Source organism: Podarcis bocagei (genome assembly GCF_964188305.1).
Source record: "Podarcis bocagei genome assembly, chromosome: 14".
Lineage (NCBI taxonomy): Eukaryota > Metazoa > Chordata > Lepidosauria > Squamata > Lacertidae > Podarcis > Podarcis bocagei.
The window spans coordinates 53,106,247-53,129,461 of record NC_138139.1 but is presented as its reverse complement, the minus strand read 5'-3'; the positions used below and the strand labels follow the sequence as shown (position 1 = coordinate 53,129,461).

The 23,215-nt window shown below is 46.1% G+C and overlaps 1 protein-coding gene and 1 long non-coding RNA gene across 3 annotated transcripts in view; one reads left to right on the top strand and one right to left on the bottom strand.

Annotated features, from left to right (window-relative positions):
- Nucleotides 1-14,110, top strand: part of CARD11 (caspase recruitment domain family member 11) — a 105,506-nt gene extending 91,396 nt beyond the window's left edge. For both annotated transcript variants that reach the window (XM_081169392.1, XM_081169393.1), the window contains 5 exons: nucleotides 996-1,128; nucleotides 2,547-2,726; nucleotides 4,797-4,921; nucleotides 10,867-10,982; nucleotides 11,631-14,110. In XM_081169392.1, coding sequence (XP_081025518.1) covers nucleotides 996-1,128; nucleotides 2,547-2,726; nucleotides 4,797-4,921; nucleotides 10,867-10,982; nucleotides 11,631-11,835 — 759 coding nt within the window. In that variant the 3' untranslated portion in view covers nucleotides 11,836-14,110. The remainder of the gene's footprint in view (nucleotides 1-995; nucleotides 1,129-2,546; nucleotides 2,727-4,796; nucleotides 4,922-10,866; nucleotides 10,983-11,630) is intronic.
- Nucleotides 3,799-8,902, bottom strand: LOC308573122. Its single transcript, XR_014001934.1, has 3 exons — nucleotides 8,503-8,902; nucleotides 7,500-7,574; nucleotides 3,799-4,818 (listed from the first exon to the last, which is right to left on the bottom strand). It is a non-coding gene; the product is annotated as an uncharacterized lncRNA (long non-coding RNA).
- Nucleotides 14,111-23,215: the final 9,105 nt, after the last annotated feature.

Below are 23,215 nucleotides of genomic sequence, written 5' to 3'. Positions count from 1 at the left end.
CACTCGGGCTGCTCCCAATCAAATATTGAAAACACGATACAGCATTAAACATTAAAAACTTCCCTAAACAGGGCTGCCTTCAGATGTCTTTTAAAAGTAGGATAGTTGCTTATTTCTTTGACATCTGGTGGGAGGATGTTCCACAGGGCAGGCACTACTACTGAAAAGGCCCTCTGCCTGGTTCCCTGTAATCTCACTTCTGCCAGAAGGCCCTCGGAGCTGGACCTCAGTGTCCGGGCAGAACGATGGGGGTGGAGACGCTCCTTCAGGTATACAGGACCAAGGCCGTTTAGGGCTTTAAAGGTCAGCACCAAAATCTGAATTGTGCTCAGAAACGTACTGGGAGCCGATACAGATCTCTCAGGACCGGTGTTATATGGTCCCAGAGGCCACTCCCAGTCACCAGTCTAGCTGCTGCATTCTGGATTAATTGTAGTTTCTGGGTCACCTTCAAAGGTAGCCCCACGGAGAGCGCATTGCAGTAGTCCAAGCGAGAGATAACCAGAGCATGCACCACTCTGGTGAGACCGTCTGTGGGCAGGGAGGGTCTCATCCCGCATACCAGATGGAGCTGGTAGACAGCTGCCCTGGACACAGAATTGACCTGGGCCTCCATGGACAGCTGTGAGCCCAAAATGACTCCCAGGCTGCGCACCTGGTCCTTCAGGGGCACAGTGACCCCATTCAGGACCAAAGCCTGCCTTTTTCACCGCAGTTCCTTTGGCTTATGGCTCATTTTCTGCAAGTTCTTGTTTCCCCATTGTTGCCTACCAGAGAGACACATGAGGCCAAGTTATGGGTGGGGGGTACCTCTTTTTAAATGGGAACAGAGGGTACTGCACTCCCAAACCAGTGACTCTGTCATGGGGATGCAAGTGCTTCCACTCTGTGCTTCCATCCTGGTTGTTCAACAAGCAACAAGTGGCCTGCCTTGGTGTCAGGAACAGAAATGCCAACAAAGCTTGGCTTGACAAGGGACTCTCCTCTGCTCTCAGTTTGTCAGCAGGTCCGAGAACAAATACAAGCGCATGAACAGCAACGAGCGAGTCCGCATTGTCACTTCGAAAGACACGCGGGTCAGGACAGAGGGGCACCCGGTGACAAAGGCCCTGCTGGACAGATTTGAAGGTACCAGGTTACACAGCAGAGCGGCTGGCATTCAATGATGCACCTGGGAACTTGGCAGGAAGAGAATTCTAAGGAGAGCAAAGTTGGTTTGGGGTGGTCAGGACAATGGCTACTAGGAAATCCTTATTGCATCCCTGCTGGCTAGTGAACACAGTGTTGCACCCGCCCCAGTTTCCAGGGGATCCTGCGCTTACCCAGGGTTTGGTTTCCTTGGAATGATGGGTAGTGGAGACTGTGGAGCCTTTAGAATATTTGGTTTTATTTGCACAGGAATAAGAGGGAAGCAGGTGGCACTGTGGGTTAAACCACAGAGCCTAGGACTTGCCAATCACAATGTCACAGTTCGAATCCCCGTGATGGGGTGAACTGCCATTGCTCAGTCCCTGCTCTTGCCAACCTAGCAGTTCAAAAGCACGTCAAAGTGCAAGTAGATAAATAGGTACCGCTCCGGCGGGAAGGTAAACGGCGTTTCCGTGTGCTGCTCTGGTTCGCCAGAAGCAGCTTAGTCATGCTGGCCACATGACCCGGAAGTTGTATGCCGGCTCCCTCAGCCAGTAAAGCGAGATGAGTGCCACAACCCCAGAGTCAGTCAAGACTAGACCCTAATGGTCAGGGGTCCCTTTACCTTTACCTTTTACAACATGAATATAGGATAGAGCAGGGTTTCCTAAACTTGGGTCTCCAGCTGTTTTTGGAGTACAACTCCCATCATCCCTAGCTAGTAGGACCAGCGGTCAGGGATGCTGGGAACTGTAATCCTAAAACTGCTGGACACCCAAGTTTGGGAAATCCTGGGATAGAGGGGCTCACAGCATCAACTCTCCAGCAAATCCTGCTTCCCTATTAGGATTCCAGCAAAGCCCAAACTTTGGGTCCAGCACAGAGCAGACATGTCTCTTTCTCTCCAGCTTCCAGCATACGAAGGCAGTGAAATCTAAAAGCACAGAAAACTACAGGGGCATTGGAGAAGTTTTATTATTGAACCCACATTAATGATTTTCAGTAGCAAGGTGATAAGTGCTCTGTGGTGCACTTTATCTGTGGTGTTGAAACTTAGGGGTCTGGCTTTGGTTTCATTAAATGCTTAGAAACTGTGCAGAATACAGGTAATAACCAACACACTTTAATGTAACAAACTGTAATTTGAGCAAGATTTTAATTTTTTTGCACTGTATTTAACAAGCAGGGTCTGTGCAAATCCATTATTTGACCTCTTCTGACACCCTGTTGCACATCTTGCACATTACACACTTGTTTTCTAGCCAGACTGGTAGGTTCTGTTGCACCCGTCACCACCAAGCCTTTTGTCTGATGGATGCATTTCTCTGTGTTCTGACACCACCCATCCCACTCTAGGACTTTTCATAGTGGTCCCCTGATTGCATTTCTGGAGTTTAAATGCTCCCCTCTCTCCCCAGAGTTTGACTCAGTGAGCGAGATCAACAAGAGCTTCAGCCTGATCCCGTACAGCTCGGTGAGACCCATCCATTGTGACCGTCGGCGCCCTGTCCTCTTCACACCCACAATGCTCTCCAAGACCTTCATCCAGAAGCTTCTCAACTCAGGAGGGGCCCTGGAGTTCAATCTATGCAAGCCAGGTAATCTCACCAGGGAGAGCACATGCTGGGTGTGTTAAATGCCTACCTGTCAGGTGACAGAGGAAACAACCCCCACGGCAGGTTGCCAGGAAAGGATAAGACAAGGAAAGTCCTTACCATCTGCTTTTTATTCAATATTTACAGAGAGGGGCTTGGAATGCAGACTCTTGGAATAATGACATTGTCCCGAGTGACTCTCCACTCCCTTTTCCTCCCACTTCCTCATTCATCATCTCTTCTACGGAAGGCGCTGAGGGTTCTTTGCTTCTGGGCCCTCTGCTCTACTACTTTCAAGGCTCTCCAGATTCTGGGAGAGGGGAGGTCTGGAAGGCTTTCTAAAGACACAGTGTCCGTCAGCTGTTGCCCTCCTAGTGGTTCCTCTTCCTCCTCCTCTTCTCCCATTATTTCCCAGCTTTCCCCCTCATCTGCCTCTGAGCTGTGACCTCCCTCAAACCCCTGTTGTAATTCTGAAGTGTCTTCTTCTCTGGAAAGGTCAGGCTGGGCAAGTGGTCTCCACCATTCCTCCTCTGCGCAGTCCCTTGCACTACCTAACCCAGGCATAGGCAAACCACCCTCCAGATGTTTTGGGCCTACAACTCCCATCATCCCTGATCACTGGTCCTGTTAGCTAGGGATGATGGGAGTTGTAGTCCCAAACCATCTGGAGGGCCAAGTTTCCCTATGCCTGACCTAACCTGTCAATACAGATCCACAACTTCCTTGCTTCAAACCAAACAGATCCAACATATTCTTTAGGCCACACTGAACACAGTAGGGATTTCCTTCCAAGTAAAGTGCATAGGATCATGCCCTAATCATGATTAAGGGACGCACACTGGCACCAGTGGCCTTGAATAAAGATTGGACAAATTCACGGCGGGCGGCCATTACAGCTAAACAGGGTGCCCCACATTGAGAAGCAAGACACCTCTAGATCTGTTTTCACCCAACTGGTGCCCTCTAGAGTTTTGGACCTCAACTCCCATCAGCTCCATGCTGGGAACAAATAGCAGAAGTCAGCCATTGTCTGAAAGCAGTCTTTGTATAATTCCCAGAAGAATTTATTTGGCTGCTGCTGAGTTCTGGATTAGATTCACCTCCTTGGTCTGCTCCAATAAGCAACGCAATCCTTGGGTTGTTAGACCCTTTCCATGCATATCCATTTGTTATATCTGTTGCAGATATTGCGCACATTGTCAAAATACAGCCTTTCAGAGGTGTCTGACACTGCAAGGTGGGCTGGCAATCACACAAGCCCCAGCTATTCTCCTGTCCTGGCAGTCCCTGTGCATTTTCTTGAAACAGATCATTCTCAGGTTCAGCAGATTTAACTAGCTTGTGGATAAACACACAGCCAGCTATGTCCTCTGCCAGCTAAAGCCCTGGAGTTGTAAATCTGAGGATAATAACAAGAGCAAATCATTATCCTGCACCTTTTATATGCTGTGTCCTATTCATCTCAGTACTTTAGGGTTTCTGAAGCATTGACTGTGGCTCAGTTTGGATTCAAGTCAAGCTTCAGACATAGGAATGAGGCAAGTTGGATGTCCAAAGCCTCCATCTCATCATAAGGGCTTGTGAGGTGCACCAGATGAAATGTTGGTCTTAGATGTGGGGATCTTTGATCTACATCCCCCCGACTCAGCTGCGAAGTCAACCGGATGACTTTTAAAAGCCACTCAACCTAACCTACCTGAAAGGGTTGTTAAGAAGCTGGATTTACTGTGAATGGCCTCCTCTTGACTATCGCACAGGGGAAACAAACCACAATTCCTCTCTTTGTTATCATTATCTTCTCTTTCCTACTAAAACAAGTTCTGAAAAAGTGTGGCAAGGGTCTGCCCCTTCTGAGTGTTCCCTCCAGTTAATCAAGGAGTAGGGGAAGTGTTTCGAGGTCTTACAAAAGCAAAACGCTCTTTATTTGCCAAGGTGGCATCTGAAAGTGACCTGGTTTTGGTGACGTCTGTCCGTTAGCCACCGTTATTTGATGATGGCGAGGATTCTCCAAACCATGGTTGGAGGTCTTCCATGCTTACTACAAAGTTTGTCTTCGTCTGCCTTCTTTTCCAGATATCATAACAAAAGAAGAATTCTGTAGGAGGCAAAAGACAGAAACAATCATCTATTCCCGCGAGAAGAATCCTCACACCCATGAATGCATTTTTACTGCAAATATTGACGCGGTCGCTGCCAAGGTAATTGGGGTAGTCCTGGGTCCACCCTTCCCCAATGTACTTTGGCCTGACCCTGGAGGGAGGAAACCTTTTTTTTAATGTCAAGGTCCACCTCCCTTGGCGTGGAGGGCATCCTATGAAATTGAATATTGCAAGATTCAACTGAGATTTTTAAAAGTATTTTTCCATGCAGCACAGAGTTAAACTTTGGAACTCCCTGCCACAGGAGGCAGTGATGGCCACCAACTTGGGTGGCAACAATAATAATAATAATAATAATAATAATAATAATAATAATAATAATAATAATAATAATAATTTATTTATATCCTACCCTCCCCAGCTGAGCTCAGAGCGGCTAACAACAATAAAAGTAACACAATTTACAGTGGTGCCTCGCAAGACGAAATTAATCCGTTCCGCGAGTCTCTTCGTCTAGCGGTTTTTTCGTCTTGCAAAGCAACCCTATTAGCGGCTTAGCGGATTAGCGCTATTAGCGGTTTAGCGGCTATTAAAGGCTTAGCGGCTATTAAAGGATTAGCGGATTAGCGGCTAAAAGGCTATTAGCGGCTTAGAAAAAGGGGGGGGAGCGGAAAATAATCGGAACACTTGCAAGACGTTTTGTCTTGCAAAGCAAGCCCATAGGGAAAATCGTCTTGCAAAGCAGCTCAAAAACGGAAAACCCTTTCGTCTAGCGGGTTTTCCGTCTTGCGAGGCATTCGTCTTGTGGGGCACCACTGTACATCAAATCACAATCAATTAATTGAAATACATTCTAAAATCAACTCATTCTAAAATCAATTCAGAATCAAATTAATGGCAACCATTGGGCTACAGTTCTGTGGGGATTACAGAAGGAGGGGGTCAGACTGTGCCTTGGCCAAAGGCCTGGCGGAACAGCTCTGTCTTGCAGGCCCTGCGGAAAGATCTCAAGTCCCGCAGGGCCCTAGTCTCTTGTGACAGAGCGTTCCACCAGATCGGGGCCACAGCCAAAAAAGCCCTGGCTCTGGTTGAGGCCAGCCTAACCTCCCTGTGGCCCAGGACCTCCAAGATGTTTTTGTTTGCAGGCCGTAAGGTCCTCCGTGGGACATACCAGGAGAGGCAGTCCCGTAGGTACGAGGGTCCTAGGCCGTATAGGGCTTTAGAGGTTAAAACCAGCACCCTGAACCTGATCCTGTACTCCACAGTACAAATTCATGGAGGAGAGGGCTGTCAGGGGCTACTAACCCTGTTGGCTCTGTTCTGCTTCCATAGTCAGAGGCAGTGATGCTTCTGAATACCAGTTGCTGGAAACCATGGGATGGGAGTATGTTGCTCTTGTGTTCGGGTCCTGCTTGTGTGTTTCCCATAATGGTCTAATGGGCATCTGGTTAGCCACTGTGAGAACAAGATGCTGGGCTGATCTAGCAGGCTCTTCTTTTGTTCTCCCCAGCTGTTTTTTTAAACTACAACTCCCATTAGCATCAGCATAGGAGTTACCATCCAGAACAGCTGGAGGGACCCTACACTGGAGAAGGCAGGTCTACGTTGTTGGGCAGTGCAGCGCATATGCCTTTTCTGTAATGCTGAAGGTCTCGTGGTGGGCTCTCCCAAACCGTGAGCCATTCCCAGCGCAGTGCTATTGGGTTCTGTTTCTTTTGGGAAGGGAAGGACAGGAACACTTAAGGTATCTCTGTAAGGTGTGCATGTGTGTGTGTGTGTGTGTGTGTGTGTGTGTGTGTGTGTGTGTGTGTGTGTAGCATTAAGGGTGGGAAACAAGCACTCCTGCAAAGCAGAAGAAAGTTGAGTAGCTTCTCTCTCTAAGCAGTCTCACCCTCCTCCCCAATTTCACCCATCTCTGGTTAGAAATGTGCAGGTCTTTATCTCCTACACAGCCCAACAAGACAATGAGAAAAATCCACCAACAGCATATAAATCGATATGGCTAACCTGATCCAAAACACCCACCCACCCCACTCACACATGAAAACAAAGATCACCACAGCCAACCACAAATGAACAGCCACACCCTAGGCCAACCACAACCTCTCTCACCACCAAAGGAACACAAGTGAACAACAGAGAACCCACACAAGCAACGCTGACACAAAACCCCACATATACCAAGTGAAATAGAAACATCACCACCCAACCCCAACCCCACTCATCTTTCCCCCCTCCACCTCTTTCCCACTATTCTTCCTAATGTCTCAACAAATGAAACCGATTTGTGTTTTTTTAAAAAATGTGTTATGTGGAAAAAAATATGAGAGAGAGACATTGCACATGCCTTTGTAAATCAAGAAAATGTTTAATAAAAATACATTTAAAAAAGGGGGGAAAATGTGCAGGTGCCCCAGTTCTCTCTGTGTTTTCTGAATCGGCCAACTGCCTTTTGCACACACACACACACACACACACACACACACACACACACACATTTTCCACCCTCCCACCAACCAGAGGTTTTCACCTTTCCCAAACACTCTAATAGAAGGGTCACCAACCTGTTTAGGCCTGTGAGCACATGGGGCATGGCATGGGCGCTACCCACTCTGATCCTGTCTCACTCCCCCAGATCACCCCTGCCCAAGAAGAAAAAGTGCATGCACACACACACAGTTCATTTTTCCAAGGGATCTGTGCATAAGTCAGGTCCAATAGAATTCATCTGAGCACTGGAAAGAAGACAGAGCTGAAAGAGGAAGTGGGAAAGAGAGTCACTCTTCCAACTTCTTCCTTTACATTGTACGCCAGGGGTAGGCAACCGAAGGCCCGGGGGCCGGATCTGGCCCAATCGCCTTCTAAATCCGGCCCACAGATGGTCCAGGATCAGCGTGTTTTTACATGAGTAGAATGTGTCCTTTTATTTAAAATGCATCTCTGGGTTATTTGTAGGGCATAGGAATTGGTTCATTTTTTCCCCAAAATATAATCTAGCCCCCCACATGGGCTGAGGGACAGTGGACTGGCCCACGGCAGAAAAAGTTTGCTAACCCCTGCTGTATGCTTTTCAAGGGGGGGGAGTAACCACATCATAACCAAGGAGGGGGCTCAGAGACTTCAGGGGCACCAGCGAAAGACCTCAAGGGCACCATGGTGCCCGCGGGCACCACATTGGCGAGCCCCCACTGTAATAGGTGTCCCAAGAGAGGGAGAGAGAACAGAGGAGCTGTCCAACAGAGAGCAGAGGTGTTGCTTCAGCACTGCTTAGACTTCAAGGGAGCCGCTTATAATAGTTGGAAATGCTGTCTCACCCCTTCCTGGCCTGTCCCCGGGGCCACGATCCAGAGAACCTGAGGAATCAGGCATCTCCCTTGTGTGTAGGGCTCCGGAGACTTGTCCTCATGCTGCTGAAGAAGCATTTTGTACCTGCCTACTCTGAGTTTTCATTTGGACACCCCAACACGTCTGCCCCAGGAGGCAACCCTAGTTGACTGGGAGAGAGTCACAAGTAGGGGGAGGAGCCCAGTTAGGGGGTCATGTTTCCTCCAAGCCTTACTCCATCCTCCCTCTGAGGAAGCTGGGTGGAATGGCTACTGAGAATTTTAGGCATGTATTTTTCCAGGGCAATACTGGGCATGCTTGCTCCCCAACTGGGGTGGGAGTGGAAGAACGCTTACCAGCTGTCCCTTTTGTATAAAAGTCAGCTGTCATCGTTTTCTCTCTCAGTTTCAGCTGCTGAACAGGTTGTAACTATTCTCCAGAGACAAAGAAGAGCATCAGGTTTAAAAAAAAGAACACCAAAAAAAACCACATAAAAGAGGAATAATTACTGAAAATATGCATAACAGCAGACATTGCCACATGACTAAATAAACCACATGCAGTGCTAATCACAAATCAGGATAAACTCTTAGACCATGAAACAATTTATCAGGCCCTGTTCTCTTTTGCTCCCTTCCCAACCGCCTCAAACTCCCGCAGAATTTTGCGCACTGTCTCTTTTCAGAATCTCATAGACCAGATAACCCTATTCTTGTTTAAAACTGTTTTTCATATTTTATTTTTTAATTGCCGTAACCCACCTTAAAGTGAAGGGCAAGTAAGAAATAATAATAATAATAATAACAATAACAATAATAATAATAATTGGGGACTGCAACAGAATGTTGCAGCATAGCACTCCTGTGCAATGTTCCAGCCATTTAGCCACACCACCTCCCATAATACTCCATTCCACTCCCACCCCAGTTGGGGAGCATGCTCACTAAGCATGCCCAGTTCCTGTTGGATCCTCCCCCTTGGGGGAAGAATGTTGTTGTAGTTCTGCCAATCTTGAGTTTCCTCCAAACCTGCTGCTACTCTCTTCTTTTGCCTTGGTGGTGCCCTTTTGTCCACATAAATACATGCTCATAGTTCACTATTTGCAGATACATATACTAGACTAGAAGCTTCACCCCACTGCATTAACCTCCTGGTGCTTCCCCTTCTCAAATATTCCATTGTATGAAGGTACTTGACACAAAACTCTGCCATTGTTCCCTGTCAGTTCCCTCCAACCCTGCTTTACCCAAACTTTTGCAGCTCTTTTAAACCACCACTTTCCGCCACCACTTTAAACCACTGGTGTTGTGCAACCTGCCTTCTCTTTTGCTCTTCTGCCTCACCCTGATGTTGCCCTAGAAATCTTCCAGTGGGGTTTAAGCTCTGACTTCTTGCACATCTAGGACTGTGATGCAGCAATACAAATCCTTCAATGGAGGCTGTGTGATGACAGCCTTACGTTTTTATGTATATAGGAAGATACATAGAATGGTGTGGGATCCTTCTCTTATTCTCTTTTCTGCCACTCTCTTCCTAGTTTGATAATGAAATGTACTTTTCTTCACAATTAATCTTTTCTCTTTCCATTCATCGTCTTTTTTTCATTATCAGCTCTCCCTTCTCTCTTTCACTCTCCCTCCACTTTTTTTTCCAGTCCTTTGTTGCGTGATCCGCCTTGACACAGCCAAGCACCCTTCAGTTCTCAAATTCACTTTTAGGTTTCATTCGCTGGGTTTTCATGCACCGATATGGAAAGGATGGGAACCTGTTAAAGAGAGAGAGAGCTACACACACACACACACACACACACACACAAAAGGAGGGCCTGAGCTGCAGAAAGAGACAATGATGTGTAGAACAAAGATTATAATGTCAAACCCAAACAGATGGCATGAAATGCCGGGTGCTTGTTACGCAGCAGGGAACAAACAGCCAGACGAGAGTGGTGGAGGGTTTTTCTCTTTCTTTTGAGAAGTAATTACAGAACATGTTGCAACTGAGCAAACAAAGTTCAATTATGTTGGTACGTTTGGTACATGCTACCTTCATTTTGACATAATCCCCGCCTTCAGATCAGTTCATTCTCTTTTGGAAAGGGGGCCTTTGCAGCAAGTTATCCCGTGGTGAGAGAAAGGATGGGTTTTGTCGATGGACTGCCAAAATCTTTAGTGGTGCAGCATCATCCAAGTAACATGGTGCTTTATGGAGGGTTGGGGCCAGGGGTTGGGGTGAGCCACAGAACTGGCACCAGCCATAGATTGAGAACTTCAGAACAGCCTGCTAGATCAGTCCAGTGGTCCATCTCGTTCTCGGAGTGGCTGAACAGTCAGCTATTGTGAGAAACCAACACACAGGATTTGAGCACAAATCCTGTGGTTTCCTGGGTCCCCACAATGGCCTTGTAGTAAAGTTGAGTTGGGCAAGATGTGGCTGCGTGAGGGTGGGGGGGGGGTACCAGGCCTAAGGAGACGCAAAGGAAGATGGGCAGAGTCATTTAAGAGAGCAGAGCTGGAAGAGCGAACGTTGTAGGCAGAAATATCCGGGCTAAAGGACAAGAGGGGCAAGTCTTTGGACAACTTCAAAGGGAAGGTTGACGCACAAAGCCATTTGATCAGAAGGACGATCAGTGGAACATAATTGGCCTGACCTGTTGGAGATTGTGTGCTTACAAGCCCCAAGATGTGCATACCAAAGTCCTTTTCCTGACTTCCTGTTTACAGAACAAACATTGCCTGCTTGAAGCTGGGATCGGCTGCACAAAGGATTTAATCAAAGCCAGGATATATCCTATTGTTCTCTTTATTAAAGTCTCGGAAAAAAATATCAAGAAGTTCAGGTATGGCGCAATTCAATACCACATTCACAACACACATGGCTCCACTTTCACGCCACCTGTTTAAAGCAATATCCTACCACTTGAAACTGTCGTGGGTTCCCCCAGAGGCTTCTGGGAGCACTTTGATAAAGGCGCCGAGAGCTGTTTGGATAACCCACAAGTTCCCTCCCAGAGCTACAAGTCTCAGAGTGGTTTAACAGTCAATCCTTCTTCACAGAGAACTCTGGGAAGTGTGCCCAAAACTGAGTGTAAATAAAAAAAAAGCATGATACAAACCGCATTGCATTCGGGGAAGTTGGATTGCAAAATTGTGTCGTGCAAAATTCACATGAAAGTACTGGCGAATTTTCATGAGGATTTCTTTTTTTAATTGAAGCTGTGGGGAACTGAACTTAAACTTGGAAAAATGAGAAGCTAAGAGGAACCAAAACTGACATATTTTCCCACTCTTAAGTGTCATATAGGTGCATTCATGAAAGAATCAGGCCTATACGCTTCCTAGTACTTTGCTTTTTTTGTGGGGGAGGGGGTTGGCTCAGGAGTGCGAAAATAAGTTGGGGGATTTGTTCGAACGGAAGGAAAAAGAGGCTGTGTGCACATACATACGTATTAAATGCATATCCCCTTTGGTTTCCTTGCATGAAACAGGAAGCTGCTCCCAAACCCATTGGTTGAGGATGAATTATTACGGACATGCCGCCAGAATGAAAAAGAACTGGAGAGTTTGCCGTGCCTTTACTCCTCTTTGGAGGCCGATGCCTGGAGCAGCATTGAGGACCTCCTGCGGATCATCAAGGAGAAGGTTTGGGAAGAACAGCAGAAGACCATCTGGATCGACGAGGATCAGTTGTGAAGCCCAACAGGGGGTGCGGACAATGAGGAACTAGCTGGTCGTTTCAAAGAGCTGCGCTGGAGGCTCTGAGATACCTCTGATGTAGAGCCCTGGTTCCATCCATAGCAGTGGCAGGGACTCTCGACAACTGGCAGAAGGTGGAGCATGAGAGAGGAATCAAAGGCTCTGAGTGCACAGCAATGGGCATCCCAGATGCCTCTTTAGGATTTTGACCAGGATCTTGTCACTCAGAGGGGTTGACACTTGCCTCTTCCAGAGCAGCCGTGACTGAAGGACGGAGATCTCAAAGAGAAGCTCAAAGCTTCTTGCTGAAGTTCTCAACATGGGAAACACACTAAGAGGGCTTCCGCAGTTGCTTGGAAGAAGTGGCAGCAACCCTTGCCACTCCCTGCACTGACATAGTCTCTTTGGAGAGGCCCCACACGCCGACCACAAATGAATGTATTCCCCAGAAGAGGTTTCGGGCTGCTCAGCGCTTATATTTCACTACAAAATGCATAACCAGTTTCATGCCAGGTTGCCACAACTTCCACCAAAGAACTCAAAATTCTTAGATCCCTAACGTCCTACTCTTCCCTCCTGCCCCCCATGGCATCACAACGTCCAGAGTTTCCCCAGGTTTGGGAAAGGCTGTTTTGTGCTACTGCGTGGAATACAGTGGTACCTCAGGTTACAGATGCTTCAGGTTACAGACTCTTCAGGTTACAGACTCCACTAACCCAGAAATAGTACCTCGAGTTAAGAACTTTGCTTCAGGATGAGAACATAAATTGCACGGCGGCAGCGGGAGGCCCCATTAGCTAAAGTGGTACCTCAGCTTAAGAACAGTTTCAGGTTAAGAGCGGACCTCCAGGACGAATTAAGTTCTTAACCAGAGGCACCACTGTACTCTGCATTTTTCAGATAGAAGAGTCATCAATCTTGGAAAAGCAGAAATATTTCACATACTTCATCTCTGCAAACATTCACATTCCCCCCCCCAACCCTGTTCTGCATCATGGCTCCCCACAGCAGGGGCTGTTGCAGCTTTGGCAGAGTTCTCCCACCCACCCCCTGGCTCCGACGATGACTGCCGCCTCCTCTATAGATTAATAATATGTGTGATGCCACCCAGTGAGCAATACACCCCCGTGGTCCCACCCAGTGAGGGATCACGAAGTGCAGGATGGCTACATCTCGGCATAGCCAATCAGCTGCGACTGTGTGATGACATCGCCAAGTTCCACAGAGAGCAGGGCAACACAAATGAATAGATGGGTGTATTCCCAAGGAGCGCCGCAAGCTTGCTGCAAAGGGGAAGGCCTTTCTCAGCACTGCCAAAAACGTTGACGAGAAACGGCGAGTGATTTAGCCGGAGCTCTCCTGTTTAAACCAGCTGAAGTCCATAGTGCAGATATGCCAGGCATAGGCAAACTCGGCCCTCCAGGTGTTTTGGGACTACAGCTCCCATCATCCCTGACCACTGGTCCTGTTAGCTAGGGATGATGGGAGTTGTAGTCCCAAAACATCTGGTGAGCCGAGTTTGCCTATGCCTGAGATATGCCTTTTGCCTTAGGTCACATTCACACCTGACATAGCAAGCGCTGTGATTCCTCTTTAAACTGTCATGGCATGCCCCAAGGAATTCTGGGAGCTGTAGTCCATGAAGGATGCTGAGAGTTGATGGGAGATCGCCTCTTCCCCTAAAAAAACTGCATTTCTCAGAGCAGTGTAACAGCCAATCCCGCTTCCCAGGAAAGTCTGGGAATTGTGGTTCTGGGAGGAGAAGAGGGGTCTCCTACTAACTCTCAGCACCCGAAGGAAATGAGAGCTCCCAGGATTCTTTGGTGGGAGCCATGAATGTTTAAAGTGATATCACAGTGCTTTGGCCTTAGAAACATTGGCTGTCTGTAGTATAAACAGAACAGTCCGCCAGGCCCTCCAGCCATGTGCTTCTATGTGCCTGTGCACCTCAATGGGCTAGAATAAATTAAGGTTGCACAGCTGCGCCTGGCAGATTGTGCCCTCCGCGTTCAGTCACCGTGCACTCTCCCCGTCCAGCCCTTTGAAGAATACAGATTGCCACGGGCTTTGGAGCTGGCAGCTAGAACAATTCCCCCACTTTAAAAAATCTTAAATTAAGCAGTGAGTTTTTCCACATGCCCATAGCAAGCTGCCTTGTCACTTGACATATTTTCTTCTATATAAACATTTATGAGCACATAAAAATAACAGGCTCTTTCGTTCTTTCTTTCTGTCTCTCTCTCTCTCTTTTAATAAATTGCACCATTGGAAATGCTGCGGTTTTTAGTCCTTTCGCTGATTGCAACAGGCTGTGAGCTGAGAGGGAAAGATGCAAGGAGCTCCAAAATAACTCAAATGTGGTTTTGGTAAAGTTGGTACCTGCACCGAAGAGGAAGGAAACCTCAAAGGTTATTTATAAATGTATAACTGGTTAGAGCGTAGTGCTAGTTAGAGCATGGCGCTGATAAAGCCAAGGTGGCAGGTTTGATCCCCATATGGGACAACTGCATATTCCTGCTTTGCAAGGGGTTGGACTAGATAATCCTCAGGGTCCCTTCCAACTCTACAATTCAGGGGTGTGGGTGTGTGATAGATAGATGATAGATAGATAGATAGATAGATAGATAGATAGATAGATAGATAGATAGATGATAGATAGATAGATGATAGATAGATAGATGATAGATAGATAGATAGATAGATAGATAGATAGATAGATAGATAGATAGATAGATAGATAGATAGATAGATAGGCAGGTAGATAGATAGGCAGATAGATAGATAGATATGGTCACAAGGTCATCAGTTTGAATCTGCACAACAGGGTGAGCTCCTGTTGCTCTATCCAAGCTCAGGGCAAATAGATAAATAGGTACTTATGTGGCGGGAAGGTAAACAGCATTTCTGTGCACTCTGGTTTCCATCATGGTGTTCCATTGCACCAGAAGTGGCTTAGTCCTGCTGGCCACATGACCTGAAAGCTGTCTGTGGACATACGCCGGCTCCCTCGGCCTGAAAGCAAGATGAGCGCCACAATCCCATAGTCGCCTTTGACTGGTCTTTACTGTCCGTGGGTCCTTTACATTTACACACACACACACCCAAAAAAAAAAATGAATAGTAAATGATGCTTTGTGCTGGCAAGGTGGGATTCAGCATCTGCAGTGATAAAAACAAACAAATTAGACAGCTTATCTTTACCAATCTGCTTTGGCCAGCTAATCAAATGATTTTGTATTATATAAAGCCAGGATTGTGCAGTTCAGCACATAAGGGATTTGTCGCTTGTAAGAATTCCCCACAAACTTTATATCACGGTATTTGATTTTCCTTTGGTGCCAGCATGCTGGCTGGAGGCTAGCCCGTCAATCTTTCGCTTCCTCTCTCTCTCTCTCCTTCTCTATTTGCTATAGCAGAGAGCATAATTTGGGGAGGAGGAAAGTGAGAATGTTTCTTCTCCCTCCTACCAAGTTAAAATGGAGATTAGCCCCAGCGATTGCAAATGCATCAACAGCCGACTTAGATATTTCTCTGAGCAGATCCTGCTGATCTGTATTCATGGCCTTGGGTTGCCATCGTGGGCCACATGATCAATCTACCTTACACACATCGAGTAGACTAATCATGGAGCTGCAGGAATGCAGAATGTTTGTATCATGCGGCCCAACAGACCAGGCCAAGCTGCTGCTGGAAAATTAGGATTCTTGAGCAGCACAATTTATTATTCCGTTCCGTGGAAGCTCATGCAAAGCAGATGAAGCTAACTGTGGGAGTGGAAGCATTGACTTCAGCTGCTGGGGTCTAAAGATCATCTGGGACAAGGTAGCCCAGTATATAGTCCTGTATACCTGAAGGAGCGTCTCCACCCCCATCATTCTACCCGGACACTGAGGTCCAGCGCCGAGGGCCTTCCGGCGGTTCCCTCCCTGCGAGAAGCCAAGTTACAGGGAAGCAGGCAGAGGGCCTTCTCGGTAGTGGCGCCCTCCCTGTGGAATGCCCTCCCACCAGGTGTCAAAGAGATAAACAACTACCAGACTTTCAGAAGACATCTGAAGGCAGCCCTGTTTAGGGAAGCTTTTAATGTTTGATGTATTACAGTATTTTAATGTTTTTTTGGAAGCCGCCCAGAGTGGATGAAGTGAGATGAAGTTGCCAAAATATTCTCAAAATTCCCCTTGGAGTGACAACTTCGTGGTGCAGCGCATAGTTAAACCACAGGAGACAGTGATGACTACCAACCTGAATAATAATACGCCAGGGGGGTGGAAGTTTATTATGCTTGCTGGTTTCCCATTTGGATGGCCTCTGTGAAAACAAGGTGTTGGACTTAATGGGCCACCGGTCTGATCCAGCTAGCTCTTCTCATGTTCTTAATAGAAGCAATAAAACTTCATGAGCTAACTCATGTGTGTTCTGGGAAAGCAAAGAACTCCTGCCAATTTGCCTCTTGAAAGGATCTGTCATTCCTAAGCCAATTCCAAGGTCAGCATCAAGGCCAGCCCAATATATTTTGCAGCCTGAGGCAAAGGACAAAATGGTGCCTCCTTCGTTCCTCAGGCAGAAACCAACCACAGTGGCAGCTGAATTTTCCCTGGATGTTGGTGATGGGCATTGTCCTGCAGCACACCTGAGGACAGCAAGGTAAGTCACACAGCATGCATAGCTCTGTCCTACACCTCTGCCCAATGGTAGGGCCGGTACTGATTGGCATGGATGGGCAACTCCCATGAGCCTGAACCCCAGTAGGGAATCCACTGCCAAGAGACCCCTGGATTAGCTCCACTTCAGCACTGCAACTCTGCTTGTTCACCTGCCTCTCACTCTGGCCCAGAAAAAAGTCGTGGTCAGAAGGAGAATCAGTTGATGCCACTGCCTGCTTGATCATTGCCTGTCAAGAAAGCAGGTGGTGGCAACCAAGAGAAGAAGAAGAAGCACCTGGCAGCAATGAAGTGGGGATATGGGAGACTGTGGAGCAAGGTTTGTCAAAGGACCCTCTAAAATCTGGAGCCACCACCATTCAGTCCCCTCCTGACCCCTACCTGAATATTTCATTATGCCACAGCACTATAGATATATCCATGCAACCTCCCAGTCCACCATAATCACGTATTCCTTTGTTAGTAGCCTTCTTCAAGGGTTACAATACAAAATTAAGTAGCCTTAGAGGTGGATCCAGGCTCCCTTAAGGGTGAGGATATGGTACACGCCTTAACAGAGTGTCCCCAATACTCAGATCTGAGGACTCGTTATCTGGATCCCCAGCAATAGCACTTGGTAATGGCTCCCCTTTCAGGAAAACTCTATTTCTTTTTACGGCTGCAGATTATGACGCAACGTACAGAACCACCACATTTGTTAAAACAGGAGAAGCAAAAGCTATTGATTGCACCTGAAGATCACACAGGTTGCAATAAATTTATCGCCCCGTTTTAGTGAGGGAATGTGTACAAACAGGTTTTTTACGATAACATACTCTGTATGCACTTGTTTTAATGCTTAATTTTCTTTAGTGATGCATGCATTAGTATGAGTGTATGCATTAGGCCTGATTGGCCAAAAAGCAATAAACTAGTCATTCAGTCATAAAAATCCAAGGAAAAATACGGCGGAGGGGTGATGAGGATGAGCATGCTTGCTCTGCCCCATTCGTGGAGGTCAGCTATTGGCAATGGGGAGCCTTCTGCACTCACGGGCTCCATGCATATTAGAACTCATCACAAGTACAGAAGACTTACTGATCCTGACGATCGTCTTGCATGCATTGGAATCCAATGGGGACAAGGGATTGAGCTAGCATGCTCATCCCTGCTCTGCTCCCAACATGTTTAATGTAACTTTCATAATGCCTGAAGAGGACTGGTCCCGCCTGCTAAGTGGATCTTCTAGAGCAGGGGTGGCCAGCTCCCAAGAGACTGCGATCTAATCACAGAGTTAAAAATTGGCAGGGTTAAGGTCAAAGTTGTTCAGCTTCTTTGTGGGGAGCCAGTGATCTACCAGTGATCTACCACAGATGTCCAGTGATCTACTGGTAGATCATGATCTGCCTGTTGGACGTGCCTGTTCTAGAGTTTTCATGCCTCCCAGAACACCCAGGGCCACTGCTTGGAATGAATGTTTCTGAATTAGTTTTTTAAAAATCTCTGAACTTCCTCTGAAAGCAGTTCCCATAATTACCAGGTCCATTCAGTTCATTTGGGGCTACAACTTTGAAAAAATTCCAGTTCATCTTCACATTTGTTCCAACCCTGCCTCTCCCCGTGAGATTCTGGAGACCTGGGACTCAGCTGCATTGGCTAAGAAAAAGCACTTCATATGTGTTGCTATAACACTGTGACACCAGTGGCACTGTGGAGTTCGGTTTTTGCCAACCCGATTTCTCACACAAAGTTTACGACGTGTTTAACTGAAACACTTCTTTGATGTGTCTAGATCCAGCCCTGGACTCTTGGGTTTCACTTAAAAAAGAAAAAGAAAAGTTAGCCAATTGAACATCTATAAAGAAAGTTAGAAAGTAAAGTGTGGGGTGATTTTAAGGCTTATTAGGCAGCGACTGAGGTGCTGCTGTTGCTAAGGACTCTTAAGTTGCTAAGCAATTGGCAAGGAGGAATGTGAGGCATTTCCTGTCTCATCCCTGCTGAAGAGATTTCCTGTCTGCCAACAGGAGCAGCTTGCAGTGAGAAGTACAGGTACAAAGCAAATGATGCTTGGTGCCTTCAGCAACTGTGTGCCTGGCACAAATGAAAGAGAGCGAGCCTTTTCTAGTAGGGAAATACATTTTCTGACATTCTGTCTGTCGGGTATCTTTTTACTTGTGTGTGGCCCATTTTACACAGCACAACAGCTTGTAACATTCAGAATGCTGAATTATTATTATTTTGCCAAGGATGAACTTTTTATAAACTAAAAAGTTCACCTGGATGAATTTTAACTAAACTGGTTTGTTCTGTAAAAGGACAGCTTTGGACAGGAAGTAGTTCCCCTTTAGAAAAGTTGAATTTGAACTGGTTCCTTTAAAAAAAATATGAAATTTCTCAGCACACTCTAGTGTCCACAAAGAAACTCAACTGGATCCATTTGACACTGCTGTAGTGACTCACTACAGAGATAAGTTATGGTTCAGGCCAACCCAAAGGCAGCATTTTATAGTCTTGATTGTGGGATGAAAGTTTAGTCAATCAGTTGTTAAACTCCAAACACTTAAAAACTAATCAAGACGCTAAATCCTTTAATTGGATGGCAATCCTGAGAGAAAATGTTCAGCAGCTTTTGTATCAACAGAGTTTTTTAAAGGTTGTTTCAAATCTTGACTTTTTGGTATTCATATAGCTCAGAACTGAGTGAAATTGATGTGGGTTTTGCACTGTTCCCCCCCCCCCCATGCTCCACACGTTAAACACAGGAGATTTGCAGATTTGGAAGCCAGCTACTTCAAAACCCAAGTCCCGTGCAACTTCTATTAAGTGATTATTGACTCTGAAGTAGGTGTCACATCGATCTCACTGCTCTTTGAAACCAAAGAATGAGTTATGCCTTAAGGCTGCGCCATTTAAAAAAAACTGCTCCTGATGCAGCTTTTACAACAGAGTTGGGAAGCCTGGTGCCTTTTAGATGCTGATGTACTACAATTCCCATCATCCCTGACTGTTGATCATGCTGGGCTGGGACTGATGGGGGTTTCCAGCCCTGCTTTGCAAAGCAACAGGTTATAGTTTCTGTTTCTTTATTGCCCACCTTAACAGCACCAACGAAGTATGAGGGTACGATCAGATAATAAATGTGGCTTTCCTCCTATAAGCTCCTAACAGTAATCTTTTCCATCTTCTCACAAGGGTCAGCTTCACTAATAAACTGGACTAGGGCGCTTGTATGTTGCTCCAGATTTTTCATTCTGCTTAAATTGCCTTCCCCTGTAGAGTATCCCAGGAAAGTAGCTGCATCAATCAAGGTTGATAGATCCATGGCAGATCACATGCTTTGCTTGGAGAAGATCCCATGATCAGTCCCCAATAGCTCCAGCTAAAGGATCAGGGGGCTGGTGATGCTGTGGAAAACAAGGACCTGCTTAAGAATACAGTGGTACCTCGGGTTACATACACTTCAGGTTACATACGCTTCCGGTTACAGACTCTGCTAACCCAGAAATAATGCTTCAGGTTAAGAACTTTGCTTCAGGATGAGAACAGAAATCCTGCTCTGGCGGCGCAGCAGCAGCAGGAGGCCCCATTAGCTAAAGTGGTGCTTCAGGTTAAGAACAGTTTCAGGTTAAGGACTTCCGGGGGCGGCGCGAAACTGTAATGGCGGTCCTCTTCGAGCTCTGAAGAGGGGCTCCGTGGAAAAGGGTCGTTCGCTGCGGCATAGCGACGACCCATCAAGATAAACCACGGGTAGAGTGAGCCCGTGGCCGTGGGACTCGGCGGGCACCAGAAGCTGCTCCGAAAACACAGAAGGGACCCCGTAAGGAGACCCGGAGTGAAGGAGGGGTAGCGGTGCTGTGAGTTCATCGCTCTTTCCGCGGAAGTGAAGCCGCGCGGCCGTTGCAGATGAGCGCTGATCCTTCTTCCTAAAACCAACATCAAACTGCAAGCAACATACCCGTGAGTAAAGGGTTTAAAATTGGCAAAGAATCTGTTAAATTTGGTTGAAAACGGGAGACGAGAAAAGGGAAGTCCGTCTTCCGACATTGCTGACAAGATCAAAGCAAAGCTTTAAAAAGCGGAAAGCGCTTGAAACGGGACTGTGGGAAGCTTTAACTTTTTCGTGCTATTAAACCTGCTCTTTTTCCTGCTGAATTGAAGGTGGAAAGGGACATTGATTAAAAGAAGGAGACTTCTCTCCTACCTCCTTTTTCTTTGGGTTGTATTTTTAAAAAAAAAAGCCAGATCGTCGGGCTGCCGGAGAGGGAGACTGTGTCAAACTGCGGAAACAGTTGCAAAAACTTTGTAAGCGTAACTGATACATTTGAGCAGAAAAGACTGGACGTGATATTGTTGCAAGCACCTCCTGTGAAATTTTGCTGAACTTTAAAAGGTTGCTTTGGGGAATTCTGAGTCTTTGAAGGGACTGTTGGATCATTGAATTTACTGAGTTGAAATAATTTGGAACTTTAATGGCGGATTACTTCCTTCTTTGTCTTTGAAACCTGGTGGCACTCCCCCTACAGGGCTTTCGGATTATAAAATCCTGGGAACTGACTTTTGTTTTGAATTCCACTTCACTGGTTGTTTATAACTGAATTTGTCTCTCCCATGGAACAATAGACAATCTGACCTTGAACACTGACAGATGTGTAATGAGTGGTGCAGGGAGAACAAGAGCATCTAAAGCTAAGGAATCTAAAGAGGCCAAGGAAAAAGAAAAGGAAAGAAAACCAGCACAATTTGTACAAACAACACTGACCCAAGGACGCCGATCGTCGGTTCCAGCTGTACTGGTGACCCAAAGGGAACAAGGGGAAATAACTGAGAAGGCCACTGAGGAAGATATGGCAGCAGGTGGGTCAGATACACTATTAAAACAAATATTGGAGCAATTATCAAGTTTAAACCAGAAGGTGGACGACCAGTCTCTGAAGATAGATAAAGCGACTTCCTCGATTCAAAAATTGACTGATCAAGTTTCCCAGCACACGCAAGCCATAGAGAATTTGCAAGGAGCAACAGCGGAAAATCGGGAATTAGCTGGAGAAGCAATTCAGAAAGTGGGAGCTTTACAAAAAGAAGTTGAAGAAATAAAGGGAGAAGTTAAGCCCCTGCACAAACAGGTGGGTGAACAACAAGTTTATCTGTCAATGGTGGAATTGAAAAATCGCGAGAATAACATCAAATTGAGAGGCATCCCGGAACTTGAACAAGGAGACTTGATTGGATACTTGACACAGGAATTCTCGAAGTTCTGGGGTTTAAAGGAAGATACAGATTTCAGGATTGTCTCGGCATATAGACTGGGAAGATTGGTAAGGAAAGACAGATCCAGAGACTGCTTGATAATTTTAAGATCAAAGGAAGAGAGAGACAAGATCCTAGGTCTTCACTTCAAAAAAGCAATTGAAATACAAGACAAAAGGGTGGAAATTTATAGAGATATCCCGAGACAGTTGCTGGACCTCAGAGCCACCTATACAGAACTAGCAAAATTGTTGAGACACAACGCAATTCCCTATAGGTGGGAGTTTCCACAAGGATTATCCTTCACCTACAAAGAAAGGAAGGTTAAAATTAGAACACCTGAAGATAACCAAAAGTTCCTTCACGACCACGGAGAAGATCTCCAAAAAGGAGTGGATTGGCTTCCAGTTTTACCAGCACCAATACTGCCTGGAAGCGGGCCAACACCTGCACCCTCGGGACCTGAGCAAAAGGAAGACACCTCATCCTAAGAACATCTTAATTAGAACAGGATGTCTCTGCAGCTACTTAGTTGGAACATAAATGGCGGGAATTCTCCGGAAAAAAGAAGGAGGATATTTCATATCCTAAAAAAAGAACAATTGGATGTAATATGCCTTCAAGAAACACATGTGACTAGGCTCCATAGGAAAGTATTAATCAATAAAAGACTTGGCCAAGAATTTATCTCATCAGACAAAGTTAAAAAAAGAGGCGTTGTAATTTATGCAAAGGAGAACCTGTCACCAAAATTTCTATTTAAAGATGATCATGGAAGAATTCTCGCAATTGAAATCCAAACACAAGGGGAAAAGATTTTGATATTAGGAGTTTATGCGCCAAATGATGGAAAATCAGAATTCTATAAGAAGCTGCATGAGACAATGATGGACTATTTGGACTATTCCAACATTATTGTGATGGGAGACATGAATGGGGTGGTGTCTACAAATATGGACAAATCCCAAAATCAAAACTTAACAACAGACGGCAGACTTCCTAAAACCTTTTTTGAAATGACAGACAATATGGACTTGATTGACATTTGGAGGACAAGGAACCCCTTGGGTAAAGAAGGAACCTTCTTCTCTGAGGCCCACTTGTCATGGACACGAATTGACCAAATTTGGATATCTAGAGGGCTGGCCCCGAAAACAAGAAAAGTGGAAATCTGCCCAAAAACCTGCTCCGACCATAATGCCTTAAAAATGGAATTGAGACTTTTCCCAACTGGATCCTTCAGATGGAGAATGAATGACACCTTGTTAAGAGATCAAGAGATTGTTAAGAAGGCCCAAAAAACGCTAAAGGACTACTTTGAAATAAATTTGAACACCACGGTGGAGAAAAGAACAATCTGGGATGCAAGTAAAGCTGTAATGAGAGGGTTTCTGATACAACAGAATACAATAAAGAGAAAATTTTGGAATGGAAAAAAGGAAAAAATTTTAGAGAAAATAAGTGAAGGAGAGAAAAAGTTGAGAACCAAACCG